The sequence below is a fragment of the Notolabrus celidotus genome, chromosome 4 (assembly GCF_009762535.1).
Source record: "Notolabrus celidotus isolate fNotCel1 chromosome 4, fNotCel1.pri, whole genome shotgun sequence".
NCBI lineage: Eukaryota > Metazoa > Chordata > Actinopteri > Labriformes > Labridae > Notolabrus > Notolabrus celidotus.
Window position 1 is genome coordinate 34,077,039 of NC_048275.1, and position 17,751 is coordinate 34,094,789.

General features: G+C 44.3%; 1 protein-coding gene across 9 annotated transcripts in view; it reads right to left on the reverse strand.

Annotated features, from left to right (window-relative positions):
• Positions 1–17,751, reverse strand: part of birc6 (baculoviral IAP repeat containing 6) — a 137,812-nt gene that overhangs the window by 91,345 nt on the left and 28,716 nt on the right. For 2 of the 9 annotated variants that reach the window (XM_034682619.1, XM_034682618.1), the window contains exons 17-48: positions 17,247–17,380; positions 16,919–17,080; positions 16,690–16,821; positions 16,380–16,477; positions 16,134–16,281; positions 15,879–16,012; positions 15,574–15,720; positions 15,308–15,495; positions 14,436–14,744; positions 13,688–13,787; positions 13,127–13,341; positions 12,813–13,021; positions 12,332–12,684; positions 12,015–12,234; positions 11,488–11,624; positions 11,220–11,357; positions 10,985–11,112; positions 10,659–10,790; positions 9,798–10,013; positions 9,519–9,702; positions 9,014–9,187; positions 7,766–7,899; positions 6,292–6,445; positions 6,084–6,200; positions 5,747–5,907; positions 4,410–4,536; positions 4,190–4,300; positions 1,805–2,063; positions 1,136–1,707; positions 763–938; positions 587–683; positions 8–202 (exon numbers count right to left, since the gene is read on the reverse strand). In XM_034682619.1, the coding sequence (XP_034538510.1) occupies positions 8–202; positions 587–683; positions 763–938; positions 1,136–1,707; positions 1,805–2,063; positions 4,190–4,300; positions 4,410–4,536; positions 5,747–5,907; positions 6,084–6,200; positions 6,292–6,445; positions 7,766–7,899; positions 9,014–9,187; positions 9,519–9,702; positions 9,798–10,013; positions 10,659–10,790; positions 10,985–11,112; positions 11,220–11,357; positions 11,488–11,624; positions 12,015–12,234; positions 12,332–12,684; positions 12,813–13,021; positions 13,127–13,341; positions 13,688–13,787; positions 14,436–14,744; positions 15,308–15,495; positions 15,574–15,720; positions 15,879–16,012; positions 16,134–16,281; positions 16,380–16,477; positions 16,690–16,821; positions 16,919–17,080; positions 17,247–17,380 (5,761 nt within the window). Of the gene's footprint in view, positions 1–7; positions 203–586; positions 684–762; positions 939–1,135; positions 1,708–1,804; positions 2,064–4,189; positions 4,301–4,409; positions 4,537–5,746; positions 5,908–6,083; positions 6,201–6,291; positions 6,446–7,765; positions 7,900–8,983; positions 9,188–9,518; positions 9,703–9,797; positions 10,014–10,658; positions 10,791–10,984; positions 11,113–11,219; positions 11,358–11,487; positions 11,625–12,014; positions 12,235–12,331; positions 12,685–12,812; positions 13,022–13,126; positions 13,342–13,687; positions 13,788–14,435; positions 14,745–15,307; positions 15,496–15,573; positions 15,721–15,878; positions 16,013–16,133; positions 16,282–16,379; positions 16,478–16,689; positions 16,822–16,918; positions 17,081–17,246; positions 17,381–17,751 lie in introns of all 9 variants that reach the window. The other 7 variants (XM_034682617.1, XM_034682612.1, XM_034682615.1 and 4 more) reach the window with 6 other exon arrangements.

Below are 17,751 nucleotides of genomic sequence, written 5' to 3' on the forward strand. Positions count from 1 at the left end.
AACACACCTAGAGGAGCGAAGTTGTGGAGTCCCTCTGCGTTGTCCGGCTCTGACGTCATCACTCTGGCCTTCAGGTTTCCGTCCGCTGTCTTTCCAGGACCTGAATCCAGGAACTTCATGATGGTGGACACCATGCTGCGTGCTGTGTTCACGATGGCCCGGGTGCTGGTCACCATGTTATTACAGATCAACTGCACACCGCCTGATAGAGAGCAAGACAGTTCAAGATAAGTACAACTTCCCAGAGACTGATACAATCTGAAGACAGACGTTTTAATCAGGCTGAATGTTCTCAAAGACCACAGCTCTTAAAAAACTGGGACAGGTTTCCAGTGTTTCTCATAAAACAGCATTTAAACTGTTGCTAGTGCAGGGATAAAACTACCCGATTAACCAAGTGAAGGCATGAGAAGTCCTTCATTAGGACAAGGTTTTCAGGGTGGATGGCGTTGCTCTCACAAAAGAAAACAACCTTTGATAAATGTCCCTCCAGGTGAAGCTGAGATATCCAGTTTATATCATTGCTGCTGCCACACAGCTGTAAAGGTGCATTCAGTGCAAAGAAGCACAAGTGTAGTATGCATACCCATGTCATGGAAGGCCTTGAGAGCCTCACTGGTGTCCAGCACTCGCAGGATGAACCACAGGAGTGGCTCAGACAGCTGGCAGGTGGAGAGAGACCCCTACAACAGACACATGTTTGAGTTTCTGCAGAACTGACATTAAATCAACAAAGCCCTCACAGCACAGAACAACACTCACCTGTCTGCCCATGTATCCACAGGCCATGTATGTGAGGATGGGCTGTAACATGACCTGGACCGATGTGGCCCTCTTGCTGAGCGTGGTGAGGATGGTGAACAGGCCGTCGCCAACAGAGATGGCGTCCAGGCCCCCATGGAAGTTTTCATGTTTGGTCAGGTGGAGGCCGCTGGCTCCTGAGGAACAGAGAGGAGGTGTGAGCTCACAGCTGGAGAGATGACGTCTGAACATCTGGACCTTTACTGATCTCTGGTTCATGAAGGTGACAGCTGACCCACAAGTTAAGTTTCACAAACTCACCCACAGGAAAAACCTAAACTGTAATCTGAAACCCTCGTTAGGACTGACAGCAACTGATGTCTGTTGATCTTACCTATGATCATGGCCATGGCACTGCTGTTGCACTGACCCAGCGCTGACAGGATCTGGCTCATGATCTGCTGATTGGCCAGCACCAGGTCAGCCACACCTGCAGGGGGACCCTGACTGGACGTGGATCCACCGGCCACACTCTCCTTGCTGCCACAGACCTTCTCCTCGTCTGATGCGCTGCTATCAGCTGCTCCGCTGCCAGCCGGCGGCAGCCGTCCACTGAACTCTCTGTCTCCGGACAGAGGAAGCTGCACCAGCACGTTGACCAGCTTGAGGAGGTCGAACATCAGCTGGTCGCGTGTCGTCTCTCCACACACGGCCTTTGCGTCTCCTGGTCGGATAATGTTTGCAAAGAGACCGCCAAAGCACGCCCGTGCTCCCACAGAGCTGTCGGAGCCGCTGCGGGAGACCAGCTTGTCGGAGCAGGTGATGTAATGGTGAACCAGGAATGTGATGGACTCAATGACTGAGGAGATGGTGGCCACAGACACCACCTCAAAGTTCTGCTCCAGAGTAAACTCCAGCAGCTTCACCTGGGCATCCAGTGGACCCTGGCCTGCCTGGAACGGACCCCTAAAGCATCGTAGGAAAACATGAGTTATGGAAGTGTTTCATCAGTTAGAATCCTGTGAAATGAATAACAGGCTGGAAACTCCCTGAGATCTCGTACCTCTCTGTAGACAGGATGTGCATGAGCTTCAGCAGGAACTCGCTGAACATTTGGGGGCAGGTGGAGGACAGGTGGACCTGCAGGCGGCTCAGGAACTCGTGCATGGCCTGGGTGGCGGTGGGTCCCACCTGAGAGCTGTGCTGGCTCGTCCCATTGGAGCTGGTGCCAGACAGGAAGCGCACCAGGACGTGAACTAGGGTGGGATCAGACACCATCTGCTGGGCTGTGCTTTCCTGAGAGTTCATCCCGTTACTGGAGGCTGAGAGTTCAAACACAGGTTTACAATAAATCACTGAACACATCAAGAGTGACGTTCATAAAGATATCGACTACAAAGACCTGAGATGACAAACAAATACTGGATAGATTTATGTCACTTTTTAAATCGTATGGTGGTATCTGTACTTTTCTTTTCTTCTCTTTTTTGTTTGTTTGTTTGTTTGTTTGTTTGTGTTTTGGTTTCTCCTCTACCTTCTTATTTTGATTTTATTTGACTCTGTTTTATCTTTGTTTAATCTTGATCTTTTTAGGGAGCCTTTTTAACATCTGGCAAGGTACTACGGATGTAAACAAGCCTTTTGGCTAACTCTGGCATATTTACAGAAGTGTTAATTAATATGCATGGTCCTTTTAAATAATAAATAAATAAATAAAGTCACTAAAGTCCTTCAATGAAAAGAAACAGCTCAGTATTCAGATTCAGACTATTTTAAAAGGCAAAGAATACATTTCTATCTTACACAGTCAGCCCCTTTAAATGCTTTTAATGTTTTAATGTAAAGCACATCGAGTAGCCCTAGTGTATGAAATGTGATATACAAATAAAGCTGCCTTGCCTTGCCTTGCCTTAACATCAAACATTGAAAGTCCTCAGAGTTACTAAGTGATTTTATTATCAGTCTTTCAGCTGTGGGCATTAAGCTCATCAATTAACTGTGATATAAACACTGGGTTATGTGAAAAACTTTGAGCAGTTTGTTCATATGTATATCACATATATCTAACATCTGACGGACAGACCGACAACGATATCAAAATCTGCTGAAATATAACACATCATACAAACAAATGACTTTACAGCTGATTTATCTAACCCTGGTCTTGACCTCAACTGACCTCACCTGGGACCAGATCAGCTTCATCAAGTGGACTGACTTATCATTCTTGCATCAAAAGGTCACATTTTTATTTGCAAAGTACCAAAATAATCTGGACATTTAAAGTATAAATATGTATGTATTAGGGATGTCAACAATTAATCAACTATCGATTCATTGATTGTTAAGAACTTACTCAAACACATTTTTTGTTTGGATTTTATATCACGTTGAACAAACATCATGTGGTCTCATATTTGGTTCATCTATCAGGGAGGTGTTTTAAGTTTAAAGCATGTTTGGATGTGAATCAGCTGACTGAAGGTGTTGTGCACAGCAGAGGCCCTAAGCCCGGGGGCTGCGGCTGAGTGACAGGTCTCTGATTATGACTCGGTTGCACTCCCGTCTGACACCTGACCACATTCACATGCTTATTTTTCTCAATAAGACCGAGTAGACCGAAAACTGGACACTGTGAGTCTGAAATTGAAGTCTGATCCTTCACTTTAGGACTGTATGTCCGCGGAGATAATGAGCCTACTCCACATGATGATATTCAACGTGTTTAACATTTTGAACACCTCAATATAATCTGTAGATATTCAATACTGTCTGCTATATACATTGTCGTCAAGGAAAATTTGATTCAGGGGGAAAAAAACACATTTTGCATGGAAAACTTCAAAATTTACTTCAATACTTCAAATTTACATCCCTAGTTTATATTCATTTGGTGTCTGTGTTTCAAAGTATGAGCAAGAGCACAATCTAGACCTGCTCTGTTTGTAAAGTGTCTGGAAATGACTTCAGTTATGAAGTGGCACTGTACAAATAGATTAAAAAACATCTTTCATGTACTTGTGAGCAGACTACCAAAGTAGTCTTCAACTTTGGAAGAATGCTTCACATTAACTCACTTGACTTTGATTTAATGTCACATAATTTACAAAAAAATTTAGCCCCAGAATTGATGATCAGACTGTTTCTGATCTCATTTACATTTTAGTCAGGTCATGATTTTGATCATGTTTTTGAGCAACATTACACAGAAATACAAAAGGATTTTTAAGACTCATCTAATCTTTATATTCTGCTCTGAAGACCTTTATTATAATCATTTTATTTCATAGTCACAAACCATGTCCAGATCAGAAGTGTACTGTGTATGTTATGATCAACAATAAGATCTTTCCTGAAACAAACTCTGTATAAACGTAAAGAGAGCGATACTGACTGTCTGACAGGTGAACATGTAACAGATCCATCACAGTGAGAGAGGAGGACTAACCGCATGCTGGCATGTTGGTCATCAGGGTGAGAGAGTGCAGCACCAGACACCACGTTCTCAGGGAGGTGTTGGGGTACCACGCCAGCACCGTTAGGAAACTGCTGATAGATGCTGAACACACAAACACACAGAAAACGTTATTAATACAGTAAAAATATTTTAAAAACTAGTCCACAGACTGAGTGTGTGCAGCTGTATTGAGGTGTGATGGGGTCCTGACCTTGGTTGAGTGGGATGGTGGGCACTCTGCTGGCGTTGAACATGAAGATGTCTGATCCGGCCTCTTCAGTGCCTGCAGAGCACGTGTTCAGACTGAGGGTCAGCCACAGCTGCAGCAGAGACTCCAGCTAAGAGAGGAAGAGTACTTTTTAGTTCCCCTCGTAAACTCTGAGGAACTGTTAGGCACTGGATGAAGTTAACACGGCACCCTTAGTATACATAGAATTAAACTGTCTTGATGCTGAATTGATTTATGTCCATGAACACATGAACACATGCTCCTGCAGGATAAAATAATGTAATCAAAATCTAAAACATGTTACTGTGTAAGAAAGACTTTGATCCAGGACAAGCATTCATGGAGTGTGAAGTCGGAAAGAGAAACAGAACGTATGAACATCAAGTCTAACAGAGTGAAATGACTTCATGGAGCGAGTCTTTGCCTCAAGTGAAGAAGTATCAATAATCTATAAGCATAGTGTATCTATAAGTAGGTAACTTGGGGTCTTGTTCATGAGTCAGGGTGAAATAGATCTTGAGTTTGACAGGGGGGTTATTACTGAGCTGAGCCTGAAGGAAAAGCTTAGATTGTAGATTGATAAACTAGTTGAACTACACCCCTACTCTCACCTGTGCTCATGAGTTTTGGGTAATGACGGAAGGAATGAGATCGAGAATACAGGCGCATGAATTGAGTTTCCTCTTAAAGGTGGCTAGAGCCTCAGAGATAGGGTCAGGAGCTCAGAGTAGAGCTGTTAGACTTTGCATCTAAAGGAGCCAGTTCAGGTGATCAAGCATCTAGGGAGGCATCTTTTGAGGTTTTCTATGCAACCCAACTCTGGATTAATTGGATTAAGTAGAAGAAAGTGAATGGATGGACATCTGCATTTAACTTGTCACTGTTTCTACAGAGTCTCTGGGACACATTTGATCCCAAAAGTGGAACAAAATCAAATCAAATTTAAAAACATTGTAGGTATTAGAGTTGCAGTGATTTGTGTGTGCTACTAAAATGGGGATTAATCCATGATGTAGGCAGAAGCTCTGTTTCACCTGAAGGAAAGCTCCCTTTAAGTATGCCAGAGAACTATGATTTCATTAGCAGGAGGGCATGGAAAAACTCAAACCCCAGAAGACTGGCTTCAAAACAACACGGGTAATGTCCTGGATTAGTTGAATCAGCATCTGGATAAATACGAGACCTGGAGTTTGCACTGATAGCTCCCATAAAACTTTGAACAGATGACCTCCTGACACAGTCGAGGCTTTAGTAAGTCCCTCCACTGAGAACACGAGTCAGCCATCATGAGGTCTGTATATGTTCATGTGTGTACTGACCTGTACATGATGGACCTGCAGCATGGAGAAGAGCTTATTGAAGCAGGCACTCAGCATTGGAATGGATGAGGCCTGGACCATCAGGGTGCCAACAGGAGGAGAGCTTCCTCCATGGAGTGCTCTAAGCAGGGAGTCATCAGTCCCGTTGGACGCCTGGCTCACTGAAAAACACGACAGCAAAGAAAATCCCACATTTGGATACTTAGAGAAGACTTCTATAAACTTTAATAGGGACTGAGACGCAGACTGTTTGATGCTTTATGTTTTTGGTTGATGAAGGCCGAGGGAAAACTCTGTTTGTTTCATCACATCATCGTGTCTTTGTTCGAGTCCTCACCTGTTGATGAGCTGGAGGTGAGCGCCTGGAGAATAGAGTCAGCCTGCAGAGTCGCCATCATCTTGAGCATCAGCTCAGCCTGCTGCTCTAACCCCACTTCTAGTCGGGCATCCAGTGCTGTGTAACAGAAGGTCAAAGGTCAGACTGAAAGACATCAAAATGTTCAATGAGAGAGATAAAGACTCAAAAACATCCAGCCACCACTCACCCTGTGACACGGACACTGACAGACTCTGAGATCCGGGCTTTTCAGCAGCAACCGGAGGTTTGGATACCGGGATACCAACCCCTCCAACATACGGGTTGTACCCGTACGTCCCATAGTCCGTGCCCCAGTAGTCATACCAGGTGCTGCTTATAGGCTGAGAACATACACAAGGAAGAGGAAGAGTGAAACATGACAGAGGAACAGCAAGAAGAAACAATAGATCAGTTTTAGATCCCTGGATTATGATAAAGAACTCAAAGTCTTAAGTTTCACACTACTTTCCTTAATAACAGAAATTCAAAAAGAGCCTCAAAAAACATCTAAACTTTATAATCACAGATTTAACAGCAGGTTAGTCTTTTGTCTTTAGTGGGCTGATTAAGAAATCATTTGGAAGTTTTTCAAGTTTGACTTTCAATCACATTGAGCACTTTTAGCTTTATCTCTGTTCTAATAGTTCACAAGTCAATGAACAAAAAGGTTTGAAATCCCCTCAGTAGGAAACTATAGGAAGCTGTGCTGTAGGTCAGCTCTAAGGGGAAACATTTAAAGCTCAGTGATGGGCTCAACTTCTTTTCAACTAAGACATAAAGAAAGACTTTAGGAAGTCGCTTCATCAAATGTTTACATCTTTTACTCCAGAACTGAATGTTCTTTCAGGCCAGTACAGCAGTAGGGAAATGTAGGCCATAAAATGCACGTAGAGAGGGATGTAGCCTCTGGGTCATAAAGTTAGGCCAATGCTGCAGTGCCTTAAAGTTGCCCTCTTTTAAAAAGGAAAACAGGGTAAACTCCATGCAGGAGAAATGTTGTGTTATATGAAACTAGATGAGAAAATGACCCCACTCCCAGCTAGACTTCTGACTTTTATATAAGATTCTTGTTTGAAAAGCCGGATTGAATTCTTCTTCAGGAAAATGAAGCCTGTATTAAGCAGCTTTAGGACCTCAAAACCTGGCTTTTGCTCCACTTGTGATCTACAAGTCATTATCATATCAACCTGAAAAATGCCTTGTTCACAATTCAGGTGTTTAAAAACACTTGAAGAAGTCTGCTGATCATTTTGATAATAAAAGAACGTTTTCTTTAAAGTCTGTTTCCTGCCTGACCAAAACTATGATGTAAAAACTTTGCTTCTCAAACTGTCCGTTTCCTCTCTTGACCAAATCAGCTGAAATGCTCAGGGTTTCAAAACTGTAGTCTGACACTTAGTGTCTACATTGACTTTGTATACAGTCTGATATTGTATAACAAAGTTATTTTTAGGAAACAGAACTTTTTAGGACTAAACAGAAACATTAAACCAGAAGTGTGAGATTATGATATAAAGTCATAGTTTTAAAACAAAACTGCAAAAAAAGCGTGACAAAAAAAAAAGATGCTTCAATGAACGACAACAACATCACAACAAAAGTAACTGAAAGTAAAAAGAGAGTTCATTAAAGAGGAGAATAAGATGTTGTAATCAACTTACCTTAAACACTTTGGCAGCGAGTGGATCTTTTTCCAAATCAATATCTAAAGGATCAATATCAACATCCATCAGGTCTTGTAGCAAGTCAAAGTCTATGTCTTTATCTTTTTCCAAAGATGACAGAGGTGGAGCACCTTCAGATAATAAAAACAGCTTTAATATTGCCAAGCAAGCACACTAGTAAAAACATACAAGTGAGAGGAGCTCTTTCTGTGGCACGTTACTGGGCAATTTTAATGCCGATAAAACTACAAGCTCCTAAACTCTGAAAGTGGAGTGAGAGTCCAGACAAGAGACGCAGTGCATTTCGACCAAGGGGGTCTTTTAGTAAGCCGTGGCAGAGATCGACCGGTGTTTTGGATTAAATAGCGACCCTGTTAACTGGAGACTTTCACCAGGATGCATCCCTCCCAAACGTCTTTAGATGATCATTAACTATTACTATTAACTATTACTATTGTTGTTATATTTTTTAACTATGTTAGTACATTGTTGTATTCCCCTGTCCCGTGTTGTAAGCTGCTGTAAGAATAAGAATATCTCTCTCTATCTCTTAAATATCAGATGAGGAAATTTTGCATTCCCGAGGAACTCCCTCTGTGTTTCAACAAGTTTGTTAACTCCACAAACACCGTTATGTTCAGCTGAAGGTCTCCAGTTTACAGGGTCACTTTTAAAACCGTAACACCGGGAGAGACGCATTCCCGGTTGGCTGAGAGAAGACTACTGACATCACAGATGTGTGATGTCATTATGGACGGAGGGCGGAGTAAAAACGCTGCAGTTAATCTACCAATCAGACACGTTCAGCATTGCAGGCCCTGCCCCCCGAAAGTCCCGGGACTTTTGAAAAGTACTACCACCCAAGCAGGGGTTTTTCAGGGGGGAGATTAACTACCCCAGAACTAAATTTCGACCCTGGTTACTCCGGTCGAAAAGCACGCAGTTCAAGTGTAAAGTTCCTGCCGTCAAAAAACACCTTAAAGGACTGTTATCTAAACACTGAGTCCACATGTTTGAACTCCCACTCCAAAAAAGTACAACTGTAATATCACACATCAGCTCAGACTGTGGAGAAAAACAGTGACCATGCAGCTATGGGAAAAAGAGGAGAGGTTTACCACAGATGTAACTTCATATAGTGATAATAAAGAGTGTACAATGGTGTCTGTGTTGTGTTTGAGGAAGAGTGGAGAACAGACGGGGCTACCCACGCACTTTGGAAAACTGAGGAGCTCCCGGCAGTACCTGCGATGATATCAGGCACCAGGGCCTCGTCGATGCTCTCGACCAGGGGGATGGGTGCCGGCTGGGGCAGGGAGTCATCCGAGTCGGCTCCCGCTGAGGAGGACGATGCCCCTGCCTCCTCACCCACCGCCACCTCATCCATGACGTCCAGAGAGCCGGGAGACAGAAGCTCACCTGCAGGGATGACAACGTTTACACTTTATCTCACACGATTACATTTGAATGCAGCATCAGCCTTAGTTGATGGGTTAAGTGTTGCTCGAGTTATTGATCAAGTTATAGAGAAAAGTAATCTAAATGTTGACATCAAGCAGAACTAGACTTGTCATTTCTTCTGTTGAGTATTTGTCTAACATTTGGAAGGATTAAGAAAGGCTTCAGATAAATATGCTGATCTGACACCGGAATGAAAAACAAACACATTTCCCAGACTGATCCAACATCAGTCAGTCTGCTTAAAAAGTCAAACTGAAATGAAACAAAACAACAAGCAAACTTAACACACCTGCGAGGATGTCCTGTAGCATACATGTGAGGGAATACTGAGCCCAGGCGCCCCCCCAGGAGATGTCCCCCCGGTTGAAGTCTGTCCCAACAAGAAGGAGCAGCAGACGCTCCAGCTGGTGCTCAGACACAACCTCACACAGGTGGATTGTGGGTCTTGTGGCGTTGGCTATCCTAGCAAGGACCTGAGAGGGAAAGATAACGGACATTGTTTATTTGTTTATCTGAACTTAGAGGTGACGGGATCTGAGAAGTCCGTGTAGAGGTGCGAGATGTCCACCTTGCAGACGAAGAGCAGCAGGTCAGCGTGACACGTGAAGTCCATGGAGAGGAGGAAGAGGGCCAGCTTCTGCACCACAGAGATGCAGCGTTCATGGGCCAGCGTAAAGGGCAGCGGCTCTACTTCTGGGGCTTCTTTGGCTGTGGTGGACTCGGTGTCCAACGTGGAGCGCGGCCATTCTGCTGTCCGCCGCAGACGGATCAGGTCTTTAAAGTGCTGGAGGAGGAATATCAGACATACATATATTTAGTATATTAGAGGATAGAGTATATTCATTAAACAGCTCCATCAAATGTCAACATATGTTTGCAAAGACAGTGTTAAGAGTGCATCTTGACCCTTCAGGCATCAATCATCTCTGCTGTGATTGGTGGGGGAGTCAGACAAACACAAGAGCAGGAAAAAAAAGAGCTGATGAATTTCTGCTTCTCTGCTGCACAAACTGAGTGATTAAAAATGAACACTTCGTTGTTTTGATAACTTTAACTTCTGATTGGTTCATGCCTTGTGTCCATGTTACTCCACTGTTTTGGAAGCCCTAAAACAAAGACCTCTGGAAAAGCTGCTGATCCGGCTCGGATTGAACACTTCAGAACAGTCCAAGTGTGCATCTCCTTTAGGAACACTGACACAGACATCCACATTTGCTAATTTGGGGTTATCAACCAAATCTTGTCCTTCCCTGAATCTGACACTTGTATCACACAAAGTTTTTTTCAGAATAAACAAAATGATATGGTCTGGACTTTAATCTGTTAACTAGAAATAAACATAACACACAGATACAGGTACTGCTGACTTGTTTTCTATGCCAGCTGTTGTGTATCTTACTACTTGTGTAGTGCACGATGAACTGCTCACCTTAGACGTGGCTTGTTTGAGCTTGGCCTGCTCCACCAGCAGCTTGTAGGATGAGCCTTTGTTACTCTGGATCTTCTCCTTCTCGATCTGCTCCACCAAAGCTTTCTGTTTAGCTTTCAATAGATTTAACTGCTACAATAAAAAGGGCATGATAAATAGAAGCACTGCAAAAGTGTTCATTCAAGACAATCACATGTCATGCTGCAGCATCAGGAGATGGGCACACTTTGGAACTAATTAAGACTTAAACAGTTTGATTTACATTTTGTATGAGGCACATCCTTCATGAATGTGTAGAGTCTGGAGTTTGGCTGAGACACATTTACCTGCTTGTGGTGGACCAGCTGTTTGCGGATCTTGCGGGAGTAGAGTCGATCCAGGCTGCTGCTGCCTTTAGCTGACCTGCTGGAGTTCTGAGACTGAAGGCTGTTATTGATGAAGCTCCACTGGATACCTGAAAGACACATCAAAAACTTCACTCAGCATTCATTCAACACTACCAAAAAGTTTGAAGTCAGTTAAAGGGAAATCTTTACACTTGATGGACGTTTGTGTAAATACCTGTATAACTTCTCTCACGCTCCTTTCCTGCAAGGTTCTTCTTCCCACCTGCGGCCTCGTCTTCTATGCTGGCTACATAGTCCAACAGTCTGGAAACCAGCATGACGACCCAGCTGATCATGGGGATATCTAACACACCTGGAAAACACACAAACATACACAACGTCTTTTACTTCAATCTGTGAAAAAACTGAATTCAAATGTATAGATCAATCAATTTTCTGTAAGTGACGTGTGAAAAGCTTTGCTATGTTCTTATAAGTCTTACCTTCAGTCCTGCGCTGCATGGCTGCTTGTGGCTGCTGCAGTGGAGAAAGCAGACTATCCAGGAGGTTCAGGAGGCCCTCCAGCACTCCGCTGTTACTGAGAGATCTTTGGCCGATGCACGACAGGAGCATGAAGACCCTGAGATGGAACAAGATGGAAAATACTCAGTCACTATCTCAGCACTCTCTGTTGCCTGGAAATAATCTTGGAAGAGCATCTTAGCAGAGATGTTTGTCAAATCAGAAGAAGTGCACAAACTCACGATCACAAATAAAGACTCAAAACTAAAAACATATCTGAAACACCTTGCCCCCTTCAGAGGGTAAATTCAGAAACAGCCCTCGACTTTTAAACGACACTCCATCATTCTGCAGATGTCTCAGTGCAGGATGCTCGTACACATATTGAGAACTTAAAAATGAACAATATCTAATAGGTTGTAAAGAATGAAAATCTCAAGAGTTATTTAAAATGGACAAATGTTGTTAAAGAACGTCTGGTCATAGTTTCACATCTGCCCGTCTCTACCTGTCCTGAGGGAAGATGAGCAGCTGCTCTGAGTTGTAAAGTTCCTGCAGAACGTTGGAGAGGAACTGGCCCCACCAGCGCTCGCCTCCACACAGCTGCACCAACAGCAGGCCGGCGTGAAGACGGATCTTGGGAGTCCCACTGATGCAAAGGTGTTTGAAGAGCTCCTCACAGGCCTGGGCATGAAAGGTACTCTGCAGCACCGAGGGCACCGAGTGGCCTGGACATGAACAGACACATATAATGAATGAAGAGGGAATTACCAATGCTAGGAAAGCAACTGTCAATCATCCAGGAATCCCCAGTGCCCTACTCACCATTGTTGGAGTGCAGCAGGCCCAGCAGCGTGTCCAGCAGGTATCGGATGATGGTCCTAAGCTGCTCTGTGGAGGAGTTGTGAACCAGTTCCTGGGCCTCTGGAGCTCCAGCTGAGGGGAGAGACTTGCGGCTTGCACCCAGTGACACACGCAGACGCTGGACGGCATGGTGAGCCAGGTTGAGTTGTAACTGCAGCTGGATGCAGTCCTGATAGGCTGAGAAGACCCGTTGGTCCTCCTCCACCACCTTGTCTGGTTTTCGTAAGAAGTACTGAGCATTGTTAGCGCTGTTGAGGGGCGGGAGGTCAATGTTCTGCAAGAGGGTCTCCAGCCGATGGCAAGCTAGATTATACCTGATGAACAGGAAGAGGAGAACATGCTTTAATACTCATCCTGCATGATATCACACATGAGTTAATACACTGTGAAAACAAAATTCAAAAGACTGAGGCTGTACCAGCTCATCTATTTCAAGCCTTACCTGCACTGGATGTCCTCCTGCAGTGCCACCATCATGGTCAGGTGCTGATCCACATCAGGCTGACTGGCTGCATCACTCTCTCCCCTAAGAGGATCATGCATCAACTTCAGCTCACTCTCCCATGGAAGGATGTAAGTATGGCCGTAGTAGAAGCCCAGCGGGATCTTTGCCCGAGCGTTGGTGCTGCCGTAGCGCCCAATCACAGTGATCTGAAAGAAAAGGAAGAAGGTTGCTATAAATTATCACAGCAGACACAACACTCTAAAAACACATAAGACTATCCTGCATGTATCTATCAAAGACAAAGCACTGACCTTCATGAACCTGCAGACGGGTGGAGGCAGCAGGTCATGCAGGATGAGGGAGTGGGTGCTGATGTCAGTTGCGACCACCAGCCTACGGCCATCCACCTCCTCCCCCAGAGTCCAGATGTCGATGGACAGAGAGGCCAGGTCGCCACAGGTTGGAATGAGAGCGTCAGTTAGCAGCACGGGGCGTCCGAAGTCCAGAGTGACAAATCGTCGAGCTCCTTAGAGGAAAGGGAAGAAGGAAACCGATTATTATATAGTGGGAGCTTTGTTCACAAATAACTTTGTAAAGTTAAGAAAAGTACATTTTTTAAACTCTTTCACCTGTTTTAAACATTTATATTACATTTGAGTGTTTTGGGATGCCGTTCAAGCGCAGCCTGTAAACAAGGCACCCTTCATACAGAGGCTACCGTCCTCGACACATCAGTAACATGCAAGTAAGATTCCCTGCCACAATCCTCTCATACATGTCTACCCCGCTCTCTTTGCCCCATAGTTCCTATCTATCTATAGCCATAAAGTTTTCAAGAGTTGAAAAAAACATTAAAGGCATAAATGACGTACCAGAGTGCATCCTCTCTATGATGATGGATTGGTGTGGAGGAGGCTGCAGGAAGTGAGATGCCTGGGAAATAGCCAAAGCCAGACCGCTGCCCATGGGGCTCTGCAGAGGAAACAAACCAAGGTGATTTCACACTCAGAAAACTTTTAAATAAAACTTCTACAGTCTGAAGAACTTACTATAATGTATATCTTTCAAGTTTGGTAGGCTGGATTTTGTTCAAAATGTTAGATCTTATGTTGATTATTAGTAGAAGCTATGCTAAAGGTAACTGTAGTGTGTTAAGCTAACTCAATCAATACCACTGTAACTGTTAAGACACCTGGCTGTATACTTTGATTCATGTGACACAGCTCTTTCTCTGTTGTGTGATGGCTGTTGCTGCCCCATCAACAGAGGAATCATAACTATACATGGTTTTGTTTCTAATAGTTTTATAGAGGAACTTCAAGTGTCGAAGGTGTTTAACTTTATTATGAAAACTAGGGATGTAAACAATTAATCGATCAAGGAAAATACTTCAAATTTACATCCCTAATGAAAACCACATCATTATTTTTTAAATGTTTTAAACATATTGAACCAACTAAAACACTGAAACCTTGAAGTAGTCTTGAGTTCTGAGACTGTAGAAGATTATAAATAAATCCTATGTCAGCCTACTAAAAAGTCACAGATGTCTCAGAGCTCGGTGTAAGTTTAGAGTGAGCTGTCATTAAGTGATAAACCATCAGACTGTGTGAAACTCACCGGCTTAGCTTTCTGTGTGTTCTTGTGTGCGGCCAGGTTGACAGGCCCGGGGTCCATCATGGAGCCGGGAAACAGGTGAGCCAGCTCGGCGCTGAAGGCCGCTGACACCGCCTCGTTGGGCGGCGTGAGAGGAGGGGTCATGAAGAGGGGCGTGGTCTTCGGTGTCGGAGGGATGACGTCAGAGGGGTGAATGAAGAAGCCGGGAGCAGAGGAAGGGTTGGAAGGCACAGAGTTGTGGATGGGCCCCACACCTGAGGCAGCGGCGGCGGCAGAGGTGGTCTGATGCAGTTTGGCTTCAAGCTTGGCCTTCTGTGCACAGGTCGGAAAAGAGGTTTAATCAAGATGACACAGAAACTCTACCATAATATCAAGACAGCTAACACACTGTTTGTCTCCTGCTGTTAAAAATATGGTAAACAGAGAGAACAACAGAACAACGGAGATCCAGACTGATGCATCTGGACACCACCGCTGAATCAGAAATCCTTTCTATAGACAGCAGGGTTTATGGTTGTTGAAAACTAAATCCAAGTAAAAACTTACTTCCTAAACTTAATGTCCCTATAAGGTCTAACTTAACAAACAGGGACCCTTTGGATGTGTGTCAGCAGGAGCTTCAGAACCACATCACATGCACATTTATTGGCTGTTTATTTCTCTTTGACTTGTGCTGAATAGGGAACTTCTTGTCTTGCATTTTTTCTTATCTCCCTGCATGAGCTGTTGTGTCTTCATATCTGCAAGCTTGTGAGAACTTGTTTCTGTTCATTCTTCCTTCTGCCTCTGCATCTTAGAATAGAAATCCTCTGCTACTCTCTATTTTTGTAAATCTGATGTGACAATGGATTTGTGTGTGTGACTTTGACGTTGACCTGCTGCTGGAGCTTCAGTAGCTGCTGTTGTTTCTCCTGCAGGACCTGCAGCTGCTGCTCTGCAGACACCATGGCATGAGACAGTGACTGGAGCGCCACCTGAGCTGCAGAGCTGAGAGCTGTGGAAGCCTCGCCCACAGTCCCTGTGGACAGGCCACCCACTGTGGGCGTCACGCCGAATGTACTCACTGAGGATGAAGAGGAGAGGTTTAGGAGAGGTTCACACGAAGAGTCAAAGACGATCAAAAAAACAATGCAATGTTTACCAGTGAACATGCTGGCGTCGTCTCGCTCCACCCGTGTGCCATCGCTGGTGGAGATACAAGTAAAGTGCAAAGGCTCCACCTCCAGGAGTCCTGTTAAAGCTGTAAAGCTGCCCTCTGCTGCTGCACAGCTGCTCACTTTCCCATTCCCTGCAGGACACACAAAAACAGTGTTGGAAAAAAAAAAAACTTCAGCCACTAAATATATAGAGATATTTTACTTAAATTCAATGCTGAAACACTCATTGATCATATTTCATGCAACTTAAATCTAAATCTTAGGTGTGACTTCAGTGCACAGCTCATACCTGAGAGGATGTCAGAGAGGTCGATCTCATCTGACTGGACTCCGATGCTGCTGTTGAAGGCATTCTTACAGGAGGAACCACTGACCTCAAGGTCAAAGAGCACAGGGTCAAACGGAGAGCTGTACAGGCCGTACCTGCAGTGAGGGGAGAAGAGAGGAGAAGCATTGAGGAGGCGAGACAATGCCCTGTTGTACAGAGGAACAATTCTGTCACTACTGCAATGACAAAATACTTGTGTGCTATTCTTGGACTTACCTGGTCTGCAGAAGTGCCTCCAGAGGGGTGAGGCGGTCCTGCAGCTGCCGAGAGATGGCAGTAAGCAGGGAGGCGCAGGCGGTGCTGCAGCCTGCCAGGTCCTCTTCCTTCACATAGTTCAGCAACACGAAGTACCAGAACACTGAGCCTGGAGGAGAAAAGAGGGGTGTGAAACAAAAGAAGCACTGACAGGTGATGGAGAACAAACAGAAAGAAGGTGAAGTGTGTTTCATTTCAGTCACTTACCACCTGTTGCTGCTGCAGGCAAGTAAGGCATATTATCCAGCAGAGCCTTCAACAGACTCATACCAAAACCCTGTTGACTTGGGTCCCCTTTACCGTTGCTACAAAAAGAAGAGAACATTTATAATCAGCTCCAAATAAACACAAAGTCAAAAAAGATTAAGATTTGAACATAAAGATTTGTCACAGTCTTTATGTTCTCATGTTCCCTTTTCCACTTATTATATATCCAAATTGTTCTGGGGAGTAAAACAAAGCTAAACATAGATCCTTCATGTTCACTTTAAAAGGAAGCACCATGGTTGGTTCTTACCTGATACAAAGTGCAAGAAAGCGGGCACACTTGTGAGCTATGCTTCGGCCAGCCTCGAAGAAACACATCCGCACAATATCCGTTAGCCTGGTTCGGGTTTTCACCAGCAGGCCCTCCTTCCCTTCTCTCAAACTAAAAAGAAAAGCAACACAATATTCCAGGTGTCTTTAAAGGGTCAAAAAGGGCGTACAGAGCTGCCGTGATGATGCCTTATTCATTTTAGTCCTACCTGCAAGGTCCGTTTGAGAACACTCCAGCCAGCCAGCACAGGATGTCTAGGATGAGGCTCTGGGCGTGTTCAGTGGCTGCGCTGCCCTCAGTCCTCCGACACAGCGCGTCCAGCAGCTTCTCGTGGAAGTCCAGGAACTGCAGCATGGCACAGCGTTGGACCCTGAGAAGTAGAAAACAATGTAGAGAATAAAACGTTAACTGAGGTAATCCAAACACAGAGACAAAAACCAGTCAAGGAGAAATCGCCATCTGACTGAATGTATCACACTTTAAAAAACTGAACCATCACACTTTTGACCAGGTTTAGAAAGAATCAGAGCTCTGACCTTTCTTTGGGAATCGATGTCTTCTTAAACCTTCTGATTGTGACTGAGACTTCCTGCAGCAGGTCGCATCCTCGCATGTTTTCTACTTTCTTTGAGGGCGCCGGGCTCTCCGATTTCACTGCAGAGACCTTCTCCTACACAAACACACAAATCAAAACACAGAGATTAAAACACAACATAGATGTGCACAACTGTCTGTTATTGGTGCATGATTACAAGAAAAGAAGTTCCTCTACTTAAAGTCAAGAGCGATGGTATGTGTTGAGGACACAGATGGCTTCACATTTATTTAAACACAAGACTGTATCAGTCTATGTTTGTCAAATTAAGTATCCTAACACAGAGAGCGAACACAGCGCCCTCCATAGTTACTCTGTTTTGTTTTGGTGATGCTTCACTGTACAGCAGCAATAACCTACTGACTGGTGAGAGGGAGATATTGCAGAGGATTGTAAGTATAACTGGGGGACTCCTTTAAAGGCCAGAATGAAGAGTAGAGAGGTTA